This window comes from Mixophyes fleayi, chromosome 1, assembly GCF_038048845.1.
Source record: "Mixophyes fleayi isolate aMixFle1 chromosome 1, aMixFle1.hap1, whole genome shotgun sequence".
Classification (NCBI taxonomy): Eukaryota; Metazoa; Chordata; class Amphibia; order Anura; family Limnodynastidae; genus Mixophyes; species Mixophyes fleayi.
In genome coordinates, this window is record NC_134402.1 from 306,162,390 (window position 1) to 306,178,877 (window position 16,488).

Genomic DNA, 16,488 nt, shown 5'->3' on the forward strand with positions numbered 1-16,488 from the left:
ACTTATATAAATCCCACAGTGTAGTAATGTCACCAATTAAGCTAAGAAACCGAAATGCCTGTATGTGTTGGCATGATCTACCACGATGAGCCCAGTTGCTAGGTGACAGAAGTAAGCATACAATGGCAACAATATAACAGGATGCTTAAACCTGTATATCAATATGGAATGTTATAATTAAAGTATAAAAGTTAAAATTAATTTTATGCCCATGTTTGTATTGTAATCTATATATATCATTAGGCTTAATCATAAGCAAATAGGTCACAAGTATAAGTTGGCCGAATATAACATTATTTTATATTTAATTTAATGAAATAGCTAAACAGAGCAAAAGGTTGTTGTCACGGTTGTCTGTATTTCTTGATCCGATTCGAGACCCTTGAGCCTAGCTGGAGCAGGACTGAAACAGAACCTAGCGGCCTGGATGATCTTTTTACTCATGTAGAGTCCTCAGAGTAGCACAAGCAGTATAGAAGCAAGGACCGGAGTCTGTGCCCGAGCACTGGACTGGAATCCGGTGTTATACCTGACTAGAACTGTTCGTGGGAACTCAATCCGGGCTCCTGGGGCCAGGCACACAGGACTGGAACTCACTAATAAGAACTCAGATAGAAAACACACGGAAACTCAGAACAGAGCGAACTGAAACTGGAGACAAGGACTAGAAACTCAGAACCATGACACGGAATGGCGAACTCAGAACTGCGTGGCAGGCACAAACCTGGAACCCACACACAGATACACAAAACTGGAAATAAGCCCTAGAGACTCAGAACCAGCTGTAGCAACAGAACAGATGATATCGGTAAAGCCACTGTTACTGCAGAATAGATACTGGATGGTGTAAAGTTCTTACTGAGGTGAGCACTCTTGCTGAATGTAGAATATTACAGAAGGATGAGCATCTTGGAAGTGCAAAGTTCTTGCAGAATGATGAACTCCAGATAATGCAGGATGCTTGGAATAAGATATGCTCTTTAGAATGCAGGATACTTGCAAAGTGATATGTAGCTGGTAGAGCAGGATGTACACCAAAGAGGATCACTTTTCAAACACAGGGAATCAGGAATAGTGCAAGAACAGCAGGAACAACTGGAACTTGGAGCCAAGAACTACCCTCAGGAGAGAAGTGTGTTGTTCTGGCAATGAACAGATCTCAGCAGCAGGTTTAAATAGGGTGTCCCAAACAACTATTTGCTGCACAGTTCATGTGATCACAGCTGCTGAATCTGGTTGACCTGGAATGATCACCTGACTGCATCCAAGATGGCCACGCCCATGCAGAAGAACAAGCAGTATGTGTTTGTTTACAAACGGAGATGTGTGGGCAGGAATGCTGCAGGCGACCAGGAGGGACCCAGATCATCATCATTTATTTATACAGCGCTACTAATTCCGCAGCGCTGTACAGAGAACTCACTCACGAGAGAGAGAGAGAGACTAGGGTCAATTTGTTAGCAGCCAATTAACCTACTAGTATATTTTTGAAGTGTGGGAGGAAACCGGAGGAAACCCACGCAAACACGGGGAGAACATACAAACTCCACACAAATCGGGCCATAGTCGGGAATTGAACTCATGACCCCAGTGCTGTGAGGCAGAAGTGCTAACCCAGATAGCCGTAATATGACAGCGGCGGATGAAGTAAGTGTGGCTAAGACCTCGATGTGTGACAGTTATGCTGAACAGCATTCATTATTTTATATTTTCCATATATGTTAGTCGATTTTGCATATGGTATCTCTTTTGACTTAATGAAGATTGCCTACACCCCACTTGTGTAATAATGAAAATGTCCATACCCAAAACTCTACTGCTAACTAAAGTACTAACTGAAATAAAAAAAATACATTTAAACACCATTGTATTAAATGTGTACAGATATATATATATATATATATATATATATATATATATATATAAATTACTAATAAAAATTATAACTGAGTGAAATGACACTACTGAGGAGATAAAGAAAAATACATAATTATATTTTTTTTCAAAAAGAACCAGTATAAAAACAGTAAAGTTAAATTCTTCATTTAGATATTTAAGGAATATATTCAATCACTTAGGAAACACAAACTGTAAATAATATGTTCAACTACCCTTTCATTTTAACTTATTTTTGTTACAATGCACTTTTTAAAATAATTAGTATTTCAAAGCATATGCCGGTGTTTCCTGGAAATGGTACACAATGGTGGATATTCTGAATTAAAAGGAGTCATAGGGGTAAATGTATCAAGCTGCGAGTTTCCGGCGGGTTTTAAAAGTGGAGATGTTGCCTATAGCAACCAATCAGGTTCTAGTTATTTATTTAGTACATTCTACAAAATGAGAGCTAGAATCTGATTGGTTGCTATAGGCAACATGTCAACTTTTCAAACCAGTCGGATTCTCTCGGCTTGATACATTTACCACATAAAATGTATTGGTTAGATTTATTTTATTTACCTGTGCACTATATCATTCTCACACACTCAGTTCCAGTCTTTTCCTCTCCTTTTTATCCATTTGTGTTTATGGTTGGAATATTTACCTACATTTACCACTGGTCCCCAGGATATATTTATAGCAGAATAGCAGTATGTCTTAATTATATCCCTTTATAAAGAAGTTGTTGAGCTAACCAAAAATGTATATTCCCTGTATACTTGAGGATGCCACTAGAGCTACCATTAACTAAAATTATAGTGGTTGTTGAAAGATAGAGAATAAAATAGTTGAGGTTTAGCCAAACTATAGGTACTTATTTTCATTTTGAAAAATTTGAATGTGAATGTGAGTCTCTGTTAACTCTATCTTCACTGTCCAATCTTTGGTACAGAAGTGTGTTGCAGTGATACTATTTTACTCCATCCTAAATATTTCTACCTGTAGGTTTATTGGTTCCACCATAGCAGAAAACTCCCCGGAATTTTTCCTCACTGCAAATAGAGGTGAATATACTCCTAAGTCATGGATGGGAAAAATAATGTAGAATTCAGGGACCAGAAGAATCCTTTTTTTGAGCCAGAGGAAATGTGCATTCATTGATTTTAATAGAAATTACTCCCAAATGATGTGGCAACATAACATATTTAGGTGCTTTAATAACCTGGCTCCTGGGCTTTGTTTGTCTACACCTTTCCTAAGTTTCTGTTTCTGAACGTCTTGCAGGATATTCTTGAACAGCGGTTCTTAACTTTTTTAGTGATCAGCTCCCCATTGAATCTCAAAATATGTTTTCGCACCCCCTTGAAAAATGTGTTCAGATTTTTTTGCTAAGAAATTTTATTTATTGCAAAAAAATGTATTTATTGAAAAATACATACATATATTTTTTATTTTATTTAACTGTTTGAAACAAAGAAGTTTCCAAAAAACTAACATAACTAAAAGTAAACAAAAACATATACTATGACAGTCATAAAATACTAATATATAACATTTAAATATGTATATGAAGATACAAAAAATAAGAAATTAAGTCTAAAAATAATGTATCATACCAAAAACTCACGTTGATGTTTGTACCCAGCATATGCAAACACATGCACGTTTCAACCCATTTCTCGTTGCACTGGGAAGTGTGCAGTGGCAAAAATAGAGAGGGTAGTAGTGGGGTCATATCAACGTAGCATTTGCCAGTGTATCATGGGTTCCATGAGTACATAGTGCTGTCGAGTCAAAATCATATTACAAATCTAAAAGTTAAAAAACTATCGCTACCTCACACCCCTAGATATGCTTTATTGCACCCCTTGCAATTCTTGAACATCAAGAAGCAAAGAATGGTAGATAACGTCTGCTAATTTTGTATTATTTATTGAAACTTTGAGATGAACAAACATATTGTCAGAAGAATTTGACTTGAACTCAAGGTGATGGCATCTCTGATTAATTGATCTTGTTGTCTGAGATAAAACAACCATAAACTTTGAGTCTTGCTCCCACTGGAGTTGCAGACAGTACCGAATCACGTGATTGCAATTGTTTTTTTTTGAGTAAGGGTTTGTGATAAAAACTAGCTTTGATCTGCCTTCCAAGCATGTTGCCTATTTAAGATTCTCCAAGATGTGTAACTTAAAAATTCTTCTCCTAGGGTAAAAAGGATATTTTTTTACTGGGGCTTTAGATATGGTTTTGTTCATATTCAGACCAAATAAGAGAACATTTAAAGGTAAGAGACAGAGGCTGACCTTAAATGTGATAAAGGGGCCAGCATACACTGGCACATTCCTAAAGACCATGGATGCATAAAGCATCACTCATGGTGTGGCAAGAGTTTGGGAAAGTGTGCACCACATTCACTATACAGATCAATGACCTTTATTTTGAAAACCGATCACACCGAGGTGATCTTAGCTCAGGATAAACATACCAGCATATAGCACGTGAACATCTTTATGATCCCTATTTGTGACTGGTAGCACTATAAAATTAGCATATATTTTATGAACTATTCTGTCCCTTAATGATACATAGGGTATGGGGGCATAAATGCATGAGGCTAATCTGACAGTTCAGATTACTATTATCCCTATGTATTGTAGAGATCCCTAGAATTGTCACTGTATTTTATAGAAGTCATTAGGCTACACTGTGTATTGTACAAACGTCACTAGAATGCTGTTTTAAACAAATACCAATCAGGTATTTATTTTGATATTTAACGTTATTGTGATAAATATATTAATATCGCTATAGTAAGGGAATTTTTGTTTTCATCCCAACCGTAGTATTAACCCACAAATGTACCAGTAATGCACCCAATTATGGGGATATTAAATACTTGTACTTATTTGTGGTCTTATGCAGAAAGGGTCTCACAGATATCCAGTTTCTTTTAAAGTTCGTATATATTAATCTGAGGTTACAACAATAGACTCATAATGAAAGCATGTTCTGGACTCCCACACATGCTGCAATGGAGGTTATCATTCAACCGTTTTTCCTGTTGTACCCAATCAAAACTTGCAGCAGTTGGGATAACTATTTTTAATGTGATACTTGAGGACCTTGCTTCAAAAAACTCAGTGCATGTTTCCCTGGAGCCATAAGGCCCCTTATGAGGGCAAGTGTGAACCTCTCTTCCTCAAATTATTTTTTTTATAATGATTCAACTCAAGCATTCAAACATATAGGTATAGTTGCCTACTCTCCATGACTGCCTGGGAGATTCCAGAATTTCGAGGAGGCATCTTCTGAAGTAAGTGGTGCCTTCATGAAGTGTTGTCAGCATTATCAGGCCCGACCCCCGCAGTGCATGGACGTGAAAGCGTTAACTTCATTTGTTCAGAGGAAAAAAAAGAATATTATTTAGGCCTAAATAAGCAAGTTACAATACGCTTTATGTTTTTAGCAAGTTTCATGGACATGCATGAACTGCAACTATGATTTGTAACACTTATGTCCTGTTCTAAACAGTATATGCAAGATATGTATATGGTTTTGTTTAATATTTGCTGATGAATGACTTCATGATTTACGCTTGCGCAGTGCTAAAATGTCTACATGACTAAAGCACAATATATATGGATGTTGATTTGTTTTTATAAATCAGAGCTTATCCAACACCCCCACCTGCGTGTGTTCATTTGTCTCTCAGGCCATATTGACACACCTTATTCTGCCACTGACCACTCAAGAAATACCATTGACAGAATTGTGAATTGCGTCATCACGTCCCCCTCCACCTGTCCTTTGGCATTGATGCATATAGATATTTCATCTTGCTAACCAAGTCCCTTGACAACATGTTAAATTATCAAAATTAAGTCTGTCACAGTCAAAATTTTCATTTTACTGGCTGAGCCAATATTTATGAGGGTGCAGCCTACCTATTTCCTAAAGACTAGCTAAATCACTGCGGGCGCCTTGTGTGTCACTTGTTCCTAATGAATTAATACCCTGATTACTGCCTTTGACCGTAGAATTGTTGCTTCCTGTGTATTCGGCAGCTTCACTTTAAATCTTATTTTTTATGCGTTTTGAAGTGTGGCGGAGCTCCCATCATACGCTGCGTACGACGATCACTGTGATACTACAGCAGCTCATTCATGGCAGGATGATGAGTGAGTGGTATTCGGGAGCACCGCCCACCTCCAGGTCCAATCTGCTGGCTGCTGACGTGTTCGGGGTGTCTAACTCATTGCCTGAAGGACCCCTACAGAGTATCTGTCCGCAGCGGTCAGTGTGCGGAAATCAGCGTGGAGAGCGGCCAATGGAGGGCAGGAAACGTATGATACAATGCGAGGGGGGCGGTCATGGGAGGGTACGGAGCCCGTACGCCTGATGTAGCAGGATCCAGCCGTGACGTCACTAGAGCGGAGGCCCCCCAGTAGCTGTCACAGGAACTCTGGAGACGGAGAGCAGGTAGGAAGAGGGGGCTGGCTGCATAGGACGCCGGCCACAGCACAACGAGAAGCACGGTGCTGTGTGTACCAGCCAACGTGCCGTACAGCCCCACTGCTGCTCCGACAGGTGTGTACCGAACAACATTGCACAACACAAGTGTCCACAAGGCACCGTAATAAGGAAGTGAGCCCACTCCTTGCAGCGATCCACAACCCGAGCGACACTGACATCCTGGAGAGCAGAGGCTACACCACCTGAGCTACGTCACCTGTAATGGGTATGTATCCACTGGGGATCCCTATTACCGCATTACTGGCACTGGTATCCTGGGTTGAACCTACAGACTAAATCCACTGTAAAATGCAGCCACACTCCTGATAATGACATGAACACTGTTGTCACGATATTGGTCTAAATAATATGTAAAGCTGTGAATCTTAGTTATAATCTAATCAGCTTTTGGTGGGAATCTCCTATATTCAGTTCACATTTTTATACAACTAGTATGTCGGTAAAAAATAAAACCCTTTAATAAACTTGTTCCTACAGATATTTTCAAGGGACCCTGTTAGCACTGTTGTGCGTAAAGCTTTTTTTGTAGACTGCAACAGACCCCTTTTTTTTATTGGTAAAACCGTGCTTTATTTTTTTTTTTTTTTATTCTTATTCTTATTATTCTTCTCTTGCCAGACATGTGTGTCCAGCGCACTCTTGCCCTCCTTTGTGTGTGGCTTTTAGTTCCATCGACATCAGCAGGGGGCAATCAGTACAAGCAAGGTGATTCAGTGATGCTCTATGTAAATAAAGTGGGACCATACCACAACCCACAGGAAACCTATCACTACTATCAGCTGCCAGTGTGTGCCCCCACACAGATCCGCCACAAGAGCCTGACCTTGGGAGAGGTTTTGGATGGAGACCGAATGGCAGAGTCTATGTATAAGATTGCATTTCGAGTTAATGTGGAAAGAGACACACTTTGTGAGTTGAAACTGGCTGTCAGTCAGGTGAGCTACTTCTTTTCTCTTTAGAAAATGTCATATGCTAAGATTATGTACTTGGCTTCTTTTCTTGAGAGCCATATTGGTGTTCTTGTATGCACTGAAATAAAACGCAGAGGTCAGCATTTTTTGTTTGTTTTTCAGCCTTACCATGGCCTTTTCTAATACCGTTCTGTTGGCACTCTGTGATATGCACTACCCTGTCCATAAACCAATTCATTTGACTGCTTTTGTGGCATCTGCTGTTTGACACACAGCCAAAAACAATAAATAAAAGTACAATTAATTTGCTAGTGCTTAATATATGCTAGATGCTATTGGAGGTGTTTTGCATATCATAGGTTGAAGGAAATATGTATAAGTATTTAAAAATTAGTGATTAATGCACAGGTTTCTCCAACTATTCCTTGTTTTAATGTAAAATTGTTTCCTTTTTTGCAGTGCCTTCAACATAAGATTATTTCCCAGTTATGTTAATCTACTAGAATGTTCACATTCCACCTTTCTGTCCGCTTGTTTTATAGTTTTTTGTTTGTCATATATTTGTAAATTGTGTGGCATCCAGTTAAAATAATAATATTCTGAATGATTCCAAATGGGTTTTTGGCATTAAAAAATGGTGGTCATATTTTTATCTTTACACCGCTTTAGAGAATATTCACATAACATGGCATTTGATTTTGTCATACAGTGTGCACATTTGTTTTCTTGGAATTCAAAACGTGTGTATTTGACCATTTTATATGCATGCACAGTCTATATATATATATATATATATATATATATATATATATATATATATATATATATATATATATATATATATATATCTTTATATACCACTTAAATACAATATTGCTGTTTTTAAATTTACAAATGACACATTTTTGTGCACTTGTCCCAATACATACACTAAAAACATTGCAAACAGTTCTTAAGAAATAATATTGTCAGTGAATTGTAAGACACCCTAGATAAATCTGTTGGCAAATATTATGTTCATAATAAAAACAGAATATGTATATACATGGGCAATATGGGTAACTTTCCATAAAAAGACATGCAGTTCTTAATTGTACCATAAATCATAGAACACGCATACAAATATCTAAAAGATATGGAGAACAGTACATGTATGATATCAATAAACATGAGATGACCAAAACATACGCACATGCCTAATTAGATGGTTTTCATGTAGTGACACAGCTTCCAAGTGATTAAAGTATAGATACAACAGCCAAAAAATGTATCAGTTAATCACTCTTACCTTTGCATAGAAATCCTAGTGAAAAATCCCATACATGATGGCATATAGCCACAGAACCATTCAGGTTTTTCTCAGAAAATAATACTCTTTCAGTGTACATTTACAGTTTTCTTATTTAAAAAACAAAGGGCAGATGGCAGGAATTCCAGGCCCTGGAAACTAACGTAGCAATGCCCAGGGATGTGTGTATGTAATGAAAAGATAAAATAAAATATATAATTTCACACAATGGCTTATATTCACTAAACTGCGGGTTTGCAAAAGTGGAGATGTTGCCAATAGCAACCACTCAGATTCTAGCTTTGATTTATTTAGTGCATTCTACAAAATGACAGCTAGAATCTGGTTTCTATTGGCAACATCTCCACTTTGTGTTCTTGTATATATGTAATGTTTTAAAGTACAATACACATTAACTTATATGTCGGGAATGCACTGAAATCAGCATTCGCTTTGTGGTTCGTTAAAGTCCTAAAAGTACTTGGCAAGATTTGGAGCTTGACCAACTGGATCTTATTCCTGGTTTTCTTAAAATTTTAGTGCACAATATATTACTTCATAATGTTATAATTACCTACCTGAGTTTATAATTGGATTTTATATAATAGATCCTCTTGCTTAATTTTATTATCCAAATATGGGTTAAATCTGTCAGTATCTTTCTTAATGTTTTATTAAAAGGGTTCAGCATTTGGCCACCAAGGATTTGACCATTATGGATATCTGGCCTCCCTAGTTGTTGAGTCATTCAGAGTTCCTAGATTTTTGCCTGGATAGATACTGATGGATACTATAGCAAGTTTGCAATGTGTTAGCTTGCTGATAAAATCTTTAACCCTGCATTTATGGAGATTGCTATTTGTCTAAAGGTTTTCATGTTATCTTAGACTGTTATACAACTTTTTTATTTTTAAGGTGGAGGAGCTGCGTGAAGCCATTGAAGAACTATACTACTTTGAGTTTGTGATGGATGACATACCAATTCGTGGATTTGTGGGCTACATGGAGGAGAGTGGATTCCTGCCACATACTCATAAAATTGGCTTGTGGTCTCACCTGGACTTCAACATTGAATATAACGAGGACCATATCATATTTGCCAATGTTAGTGTCCGAGATGTGAAACCATTTAGCTTGGATGATGTCACAGAGCCGCTCAGCTTGACACACACATACAGTGTGCGCTGGTTTCCAACCACTGTTAACTATGAGCGACGTGGTGACCGTCTCAGAGACTCCAGCTTCTTTCCCAAAAGCTTGGAGATTCATTGGCTCTCCATCATTAATTCAATGGTGCTGGTATTCTTGCTTTTGGGATTTGTGGTCATCATACTCATGCGTGTTCTTAAGAGTGATATGGCACGTTACAATTTAGATGAGGAAGGAACAGATGACATGGAACAGGGAGATAATGGATGGAAGATTATTCACACAGATGTGTTCCGCTTCCCACCATATCGAAGTCTACTTTGTGCTATTCTTGGTGTAGGTTCACAGTTTCTGGCACTTGGGACAGGTAAGATTCAAGTTCTGATTTATATGCTTTTTTCCATCATATGTGCATTTATAATCTGTTTCGCATTCTGCATTGTTAAAGTTTTTTTTTTTTTTGTTTCTCATTTTCCTCTTAGGTATTATAGTCATGGTTCTTCTGGGCCTGTTTAATGTGCACAGACACGGTGCTATCAATTCAGCAGCTATCCTGCTATATGCACTCACTTGTTGTGTTTCCGGCTATGTGTCTAGTAATTTCTATCGGCAGATGGGTGGAGATCGTTGGGTGTGGAACATTGTACTCACTACTAGCCTCTTCTCAGGTAGTAAACTCTGTGTAATACTCTATTTTTATTACTTTTCAGTCAGTTACATTCCACTAAATGTCTTCAATCCAGATCCATTCTAAATACTCCTATTGCTAAACTATGACGTTTTGCTTTTTTTTTTTTTTGTAATGTTCTTTTTGGTGTAACATGCATATTTTATCCCATCTCATAATGACTCTCACATTTTTATACTCAGCCCCATTTTTCCTAACCTGGAGCGTGGTAAATTCAGTTCATTGGGCCAATGGATCAACCCAAGCTCTTCCAGCAACCACTATCCTTCTCCTGATCACTGTCTGGCTTTTGGTTGGATTTCCCCTTACTGTAATCGGAGGTATCTTTGGTAAAAATAGTGCAGGATACTTTGAAGCTCCATGTCGGACTAAGAACATTGCCCGAGAGATTCCTACTCAGCCCTGGTACAAGTCTGCACCAGTCCACATGGCGATTGGAGGATTCCTACCATTCAGGTATCTTTACTTTTGTCTTCTTTTCTCTGCTGTCCACTCTCACAGATTGCTGTGCTACTTCACTCTCCTGTGAGCTTAATTTTTCTTCTATTTGCTTGCACTTTTGGTTATGATGATCTATCCCTTTTTTCTTTATTGCTTTTCCTTCTGCTTATCACTTTATCTGGCAATATTTTACAGTGTACCTTCCATTGTCCTATATATCTCACTAGTTGTTCTTTTCCTTCCAGTGCCATTTCGGTGGAGCTTTATTACATTTTTGCTACTGTGTGGGGAAGGGAGCAGTACACACTGTATGGAATTCTGTTCATTGTATTTGCCATCCTGTTGAGTGTTGGTGCCTGCATTTCTGTGGCACTGACCTACTTCCAGCTCTCAGGAGAAGATTATCGCTGGTGGTGGCGTTCCATTCTGAGCACAGGATCCACTGGAGCTTTTATATTTCTGTACTCGGTCTTCTATTTCTGGCGTCGTTCAAACATGTCTGGGGTTGTTCAAACTGTAGAGTTTTTTGGGTACTCTTTTCTTACAGCTTATGTCTTCTTCCTCATGCTTGGAACCGTTAGCTTCATAGCATCACTTCGATTCATTCGCTATATATATGTGAACTTCAAGATGGACTGAGATAGCGAACCAGGGACCATCGTGCTTTGAAAGCTACATATGGCATAATGAACTGACAAAGGAAGAAGCAAAGCAAGAGGTCATACAGTGGGAGGTCAGGCAAATCCAGGTAGAAAAACAGCCAACATGTGGAGTTGGGAGAGAGAGTCACATGGAGAGAACTTTTGGAAAAGGAGACTAACCATTGGTGTCTTGTAGTGAGAGGTTTGAGTGGCAAGGAGAACTGGGATTTACAGAGATGCAAAGTGTCTTAAACTAGGTTTGCATAAAGGTTTAATACACATCAGTCTCCCTTTGCTGCAAATGTCTCTACTCATGCTTGCCTCTCACATTGCTAGGTTTGTCTGTCTGCAGAGATTGCTTCCATTGTCTCCCACTCATTTGGACTTGCTGCTGCAGTCTCATTCTTTGACTTGAAGGAATGCTAGATTGTCTTTTGTAAAGAAAAAAAAAATCCTCTGTTTCTGCTGCCTGTCAGAGTCTACACTCACTCTGGCCCACATTCTGGTGTCAGTGGAATCTTCAACCTGTCATGATTATAAGATTATCTCCTGGGCTCTCTGGTCTGTTTTCTTGTCAGTCTCTCCTGCACTTGACTGGACTTCTGTACAAATATATTTATATCTTTTGGTTTCCTTTTTACAAAATCATTAAAAAAAAACAAAAAACAATAATCAAAACTTGATCATATTCAAGTGGTTTCCATCAGAAAATTCATCTTTGGTTTAAGTGGTCATTTTAAACAGGACAACAGTTATCTCAAGTTGCTTGCGTGTGTGTATAAGTATAACTGCATATTGAGCCTGTGAGACAAAAGAGCTCCTTATCTTAAAGTTATTTCACGCCTCTCTTCTAACTGGAAAAGTTAGACTACTTTCCATTTTTAGCTAAACCACATGAACACACACAAACTATGCTGCACTAGAGAAATTGCTTCAATCGTTAGTAAATGTATATTACAAAGGAAAACTGGTGGATTGAAATAGCAAAGTACTTGAGTTAAATGATTAATGAACAGAGCAAGCATACAACAGGTGAAACAAGTCTTTTCACAGCCAAGATGGAGAACCATATAACAGGGGTAATATAAACTTAGAAGGTGTGGCGGGGGTAATAATTTACTTGTATGGCTTGTACAGTACTTTTCTGAATAAAGGTGCTACTCTGATATAATCAAGAATTGATATGAGTGAAAGGTCTAATTGTATGTAAATTGGTAGAGGATTATACGGTTTTAAGTAAGGCTGCTTACACAGTACAAAAACATTTTACCTAACGATTTTACAAACAACTGCAGTTCCAATCAGTCTGCTGATTCATCTGTACACACTATACACAATTTACCTTCAGATCTGTGCTTTTTTTTTTTTGTTCCAAGAGCAGTGTAGTTATTTAAAGAATGATATCACAATATTCATTCATTCCTGTCACACTGATTAAAAGGCAGGGTACACACAAAATAAACTTTGATTTTTCCACAATGTCCTTATAAATTTTGTTGGCTTCTGTGACTGACACAAAATATTCAGACTCAGAATGCATGGGCAAATTAATCTACCTACAGCACTCTCTACATTTAACACAGACACAGTGACCGTTGTGAATGCATACACACTGCAAGGGTGAAGGATGTCGTTCCATAGCTAAACATGATTTTTAGTTCTTCTGAACAACCCCATGAAACAATGATCTGTGCATTGTAACGATCCTCATTCATCGCTGGAGCATACATACTACTGTGATATCGGGCCAATTGGTTGTTTATCGGCGCATTGGTCTGATAATTGACTGAAAAGGCTGATTTGTAAAATCGTTAGTGATAACAAATCTGTTGAAATTTTTTGTAGTGTGTACCCAGCCTAACAGTGCTGCCATAGGGATAATTAAAAATTCTCCTGCTAAAACGCCTTAGGGCTTGTCATGTTTAAGACATAGTTGTCCACTCTCCCGAAATGTCTGGGAGACTCCCAAATTCCGGATAGGTCTCCCGGACATCTGGGAGAGCAGACAATTCTCCCACGTTCTAACCACTTCCTAGTGAAGTGGGCAGGATGTAACCCTCAGCGATTTGCGGAGAATTTTGTTATTTTGTAATGACAATTTTGTAGCGGGGGATGGGGCCAAATTTTAAACTTCAACCACCACCCCCACCCCCACTACCCCTTCTGGGATCTCCCAGAATTTAAAAAATTAAAAGTGGGCAAGTTTGGTTTACAAAGGAAAAGTCTTTACTGTACATGAAAATAAAAACATGTAGTTTGTCTATAATGTTATGCTTTAATGGAGGCTACTTATGCACATGATACAGCATTCCTGCAGTTGTTTAACACTAAAATGTAAACAAAAAAAGTTTCAAGATAGGGGGAGTCCTGGTATGAAATGGAATGTCAGTCATGGCTTCTATGTCTGTTATGTACAGGCAGTGACACAATCATAAATGCTACCAGCATATCAAAGTATCATGTGGGAGTAACATTATTTGGTAGAGCAAAAATCGATTTGGGAGTGACTTGTCTACAATTAAAGTATACTGTTTTGATGTCCAGGTTTACTTAGTGTGTGGAATATTATAATTCTTGTGCAAAGGCTGATGGAATTAAATTTATGATACATAGCTGTCAGGGGTGGGGAGGCTTTGGTGGCTAATATATCCAGCAGTATGCAGCATATTATTCCTGATTAAACATCCTACCTTTTCTAGTACTTATCCTTTTTCTCACTTATGTTACCCAAATTCTGGCATGTGATGGATGCCAACTTTCACCATATGTACCACCTGTAACAATATTCTTGTTCTTGAATGTGTGAATAGGAAAAAAATTAGCATGAGTAAATGTTATTAAATTGCCGGTAACCATTATTTCCAGGGGATTGTCCATGTCTGATTGGAAGTCCTCATACCTACATTGTATGGATTCTCGCATGTGCGTGTCCAATAGAGTTTGATTATGAGAATCTTCGCCATAGGCGTCTGATGCTTAAGATGCATTTGACCGTAACCCACAGGGAATGATGATTTCTGTTTCAGCATCTGGAGATGGACGATAGTAAGGAAATTGTAACATGTTTGGATATGTATATTGTTCTCGTTCTCTCCCTCTCCCTCTCCCTCTCCCCCAGGGCTCCTACAAGTGTGACGTTTGTATGTTCTCCCCATGTTTGCATGGGGATTCCTCCAACAGTCCAACGTATGGGTAGGTTGACAAAATGGACCCTAGTCTAGCTATATGTGTGTTAGGAAATTTAGATTGTAAGCTCTAGTGGGACAGGAAATGATGTGAATGACTACATATCCTTGGTACATTGGTGTATAGTATGAGTGGTGCTACACAAATAAGCAATAGAACGTAGAAGTAACCAGTTCCAAAGGTCAAGCTTATAGGGTCAAGGATAGCAGCCAGGAAGAGAGAAACCTACAACCTTGCTTCTGTGGTTCGTCTAGTTCAGAAAAAAGCTCTAGTGTAGAATCAAAAAGAGTATAATAGTGTACACCGTATAGTAAGTAAATTACTTTTTAGTAATAAAAATCACTCACCTGGTGTTGATAATATCAATGCTTTGGACAATCTTACACCAATGTCCACCAGTGGTTGTTGGACACAACAAAACTGAATAAAGTTCTTCAGGTACCAGGATCACAGTATCTCTTTTTGTTATATCATTTGTGTTCCAAAACAAAACATACCCATAGTATACACTGTGTGATAATTAGTATGAAGTCTACAGCAGTCGCTTGTCCCAAAGAAAAAAAGGCTTTGGACATTTATTATACCGAGGTCTGTCGGTATGCGTGATTCCACTTGTGTGTAAGTCATATATTCTCAGAGAAAAATACATATCTAATTAAATAAGCAATAACAATAATAGTTATGAGAGGCTATAGCAGTTACCAGCGAATGCTCTGGTTTGTTTAATGTGAGTATCCTTTGCCTATGAGAATTTTTTTTATATATATATATATATATATATATATATATATATATATATATTTTTTTAAATCTCTTTATTTAATGTTTTAACAGTTTACAGATAATACACTGATTATGTCAGAAGTTTAGAAGTTATGAAGTAACAAAATATCAGAAAATGACAAAGCAGAACTATTATTATTTGCATGCAGCTGTAACAACTTCATAAAGAACCACAGGGAATAAATTACAATGAAATTATTTTTTTCTTGGAGCCCCGTATTGTATCTCATTCTTCTCTATATTTTAAACGCATTTTGTATCACTATATAATCAATCTTCAAGATGAATCCAAAATACCTCCCAAGGAGCTAACATTTTGTACACTGTGGTATGTCACATCTGTTATGTCATATATGAAATTTATTTTATGAATTAAAGGGAAGATTACATAAACACCATAATGGTGCTGTATATTTAAACTGGGTGATACAAATAATTTAGAAATGGCTTGGACTAAAATATTGGACAACTGGACATGTCAGCCAAGCATGCTTCATATCACCTTTCATTATGGCATTATCCAAATTATAACCTGGATGCAATTGAATTTGTATTTTGAGAAAAATTAATTTGTAAGCCATTTAAAGGGAATGTAACATCAAAAATGTATTTGCATAATTTAGGTTAGCACAGGGGACATATATGAAAGATGTAACTTACCTCCAACTTGTAGAAAAAAATGCAATTTTGCTTCTTCATCGCTGATAGAATTATATGGCAGGCAAATCAGTCGTTGACAATCTGGCAGAAATGTACATCTTCAGTAAATCACCTTAATGTGGGGAGGAAGCTTACTCCAGATTATGTCAAAACTGTGATCTTTTCTCAGTCAATCTGGAAAAACAGACAGTGGTACTTACATCGCTGCACAGTGGAAAAACACATGTTGCTGGTGGCAGTATAACAAGGAAGGTCTGCTGTTGCTAAGTTGCCTTCCTGCTCTGTCTCACAGTGGATGTAAAATCACACTGAAGACCAAGGAGC

At 37.8% G+C, this 16,488-nt stretch overlaps 1 protein-coding gene across 1 annotated transcript; it reads left to right on the top strand.

The window, feature by feature from the left end:
• Positions 1 to 6,128: 6,128 nt before the first annotated feature.
• TM9SF1 (transmembrane 9 superfamily member 1) lies at positions 6,129 to 12,717 on the top strand. Its single transcript, XM_075211156.1, has 6 exons — positions 6,129 to 6,622; positions 7,036 to 7,352; positions 9,532 to 10,132; positions 10,248 to 10,433; positions 10,636 to 10,909; positions 11,140 to 12,717. The coding sequence occupies exons 1-6, from the start codon at positions 6,619 to 6,621 to the stop codon at positions 11,531 to 11,533; spliced, it is 1,776 nt and encodes a 591-aa protein (XP_075067257.1). The 5' UTR covers positions 6,129 to 6,618; the 3' UTR covers positions 11,534 to 12,717.
• Positions 12,718 to 16,488: the final 3,771 nt, after the last annotated feature.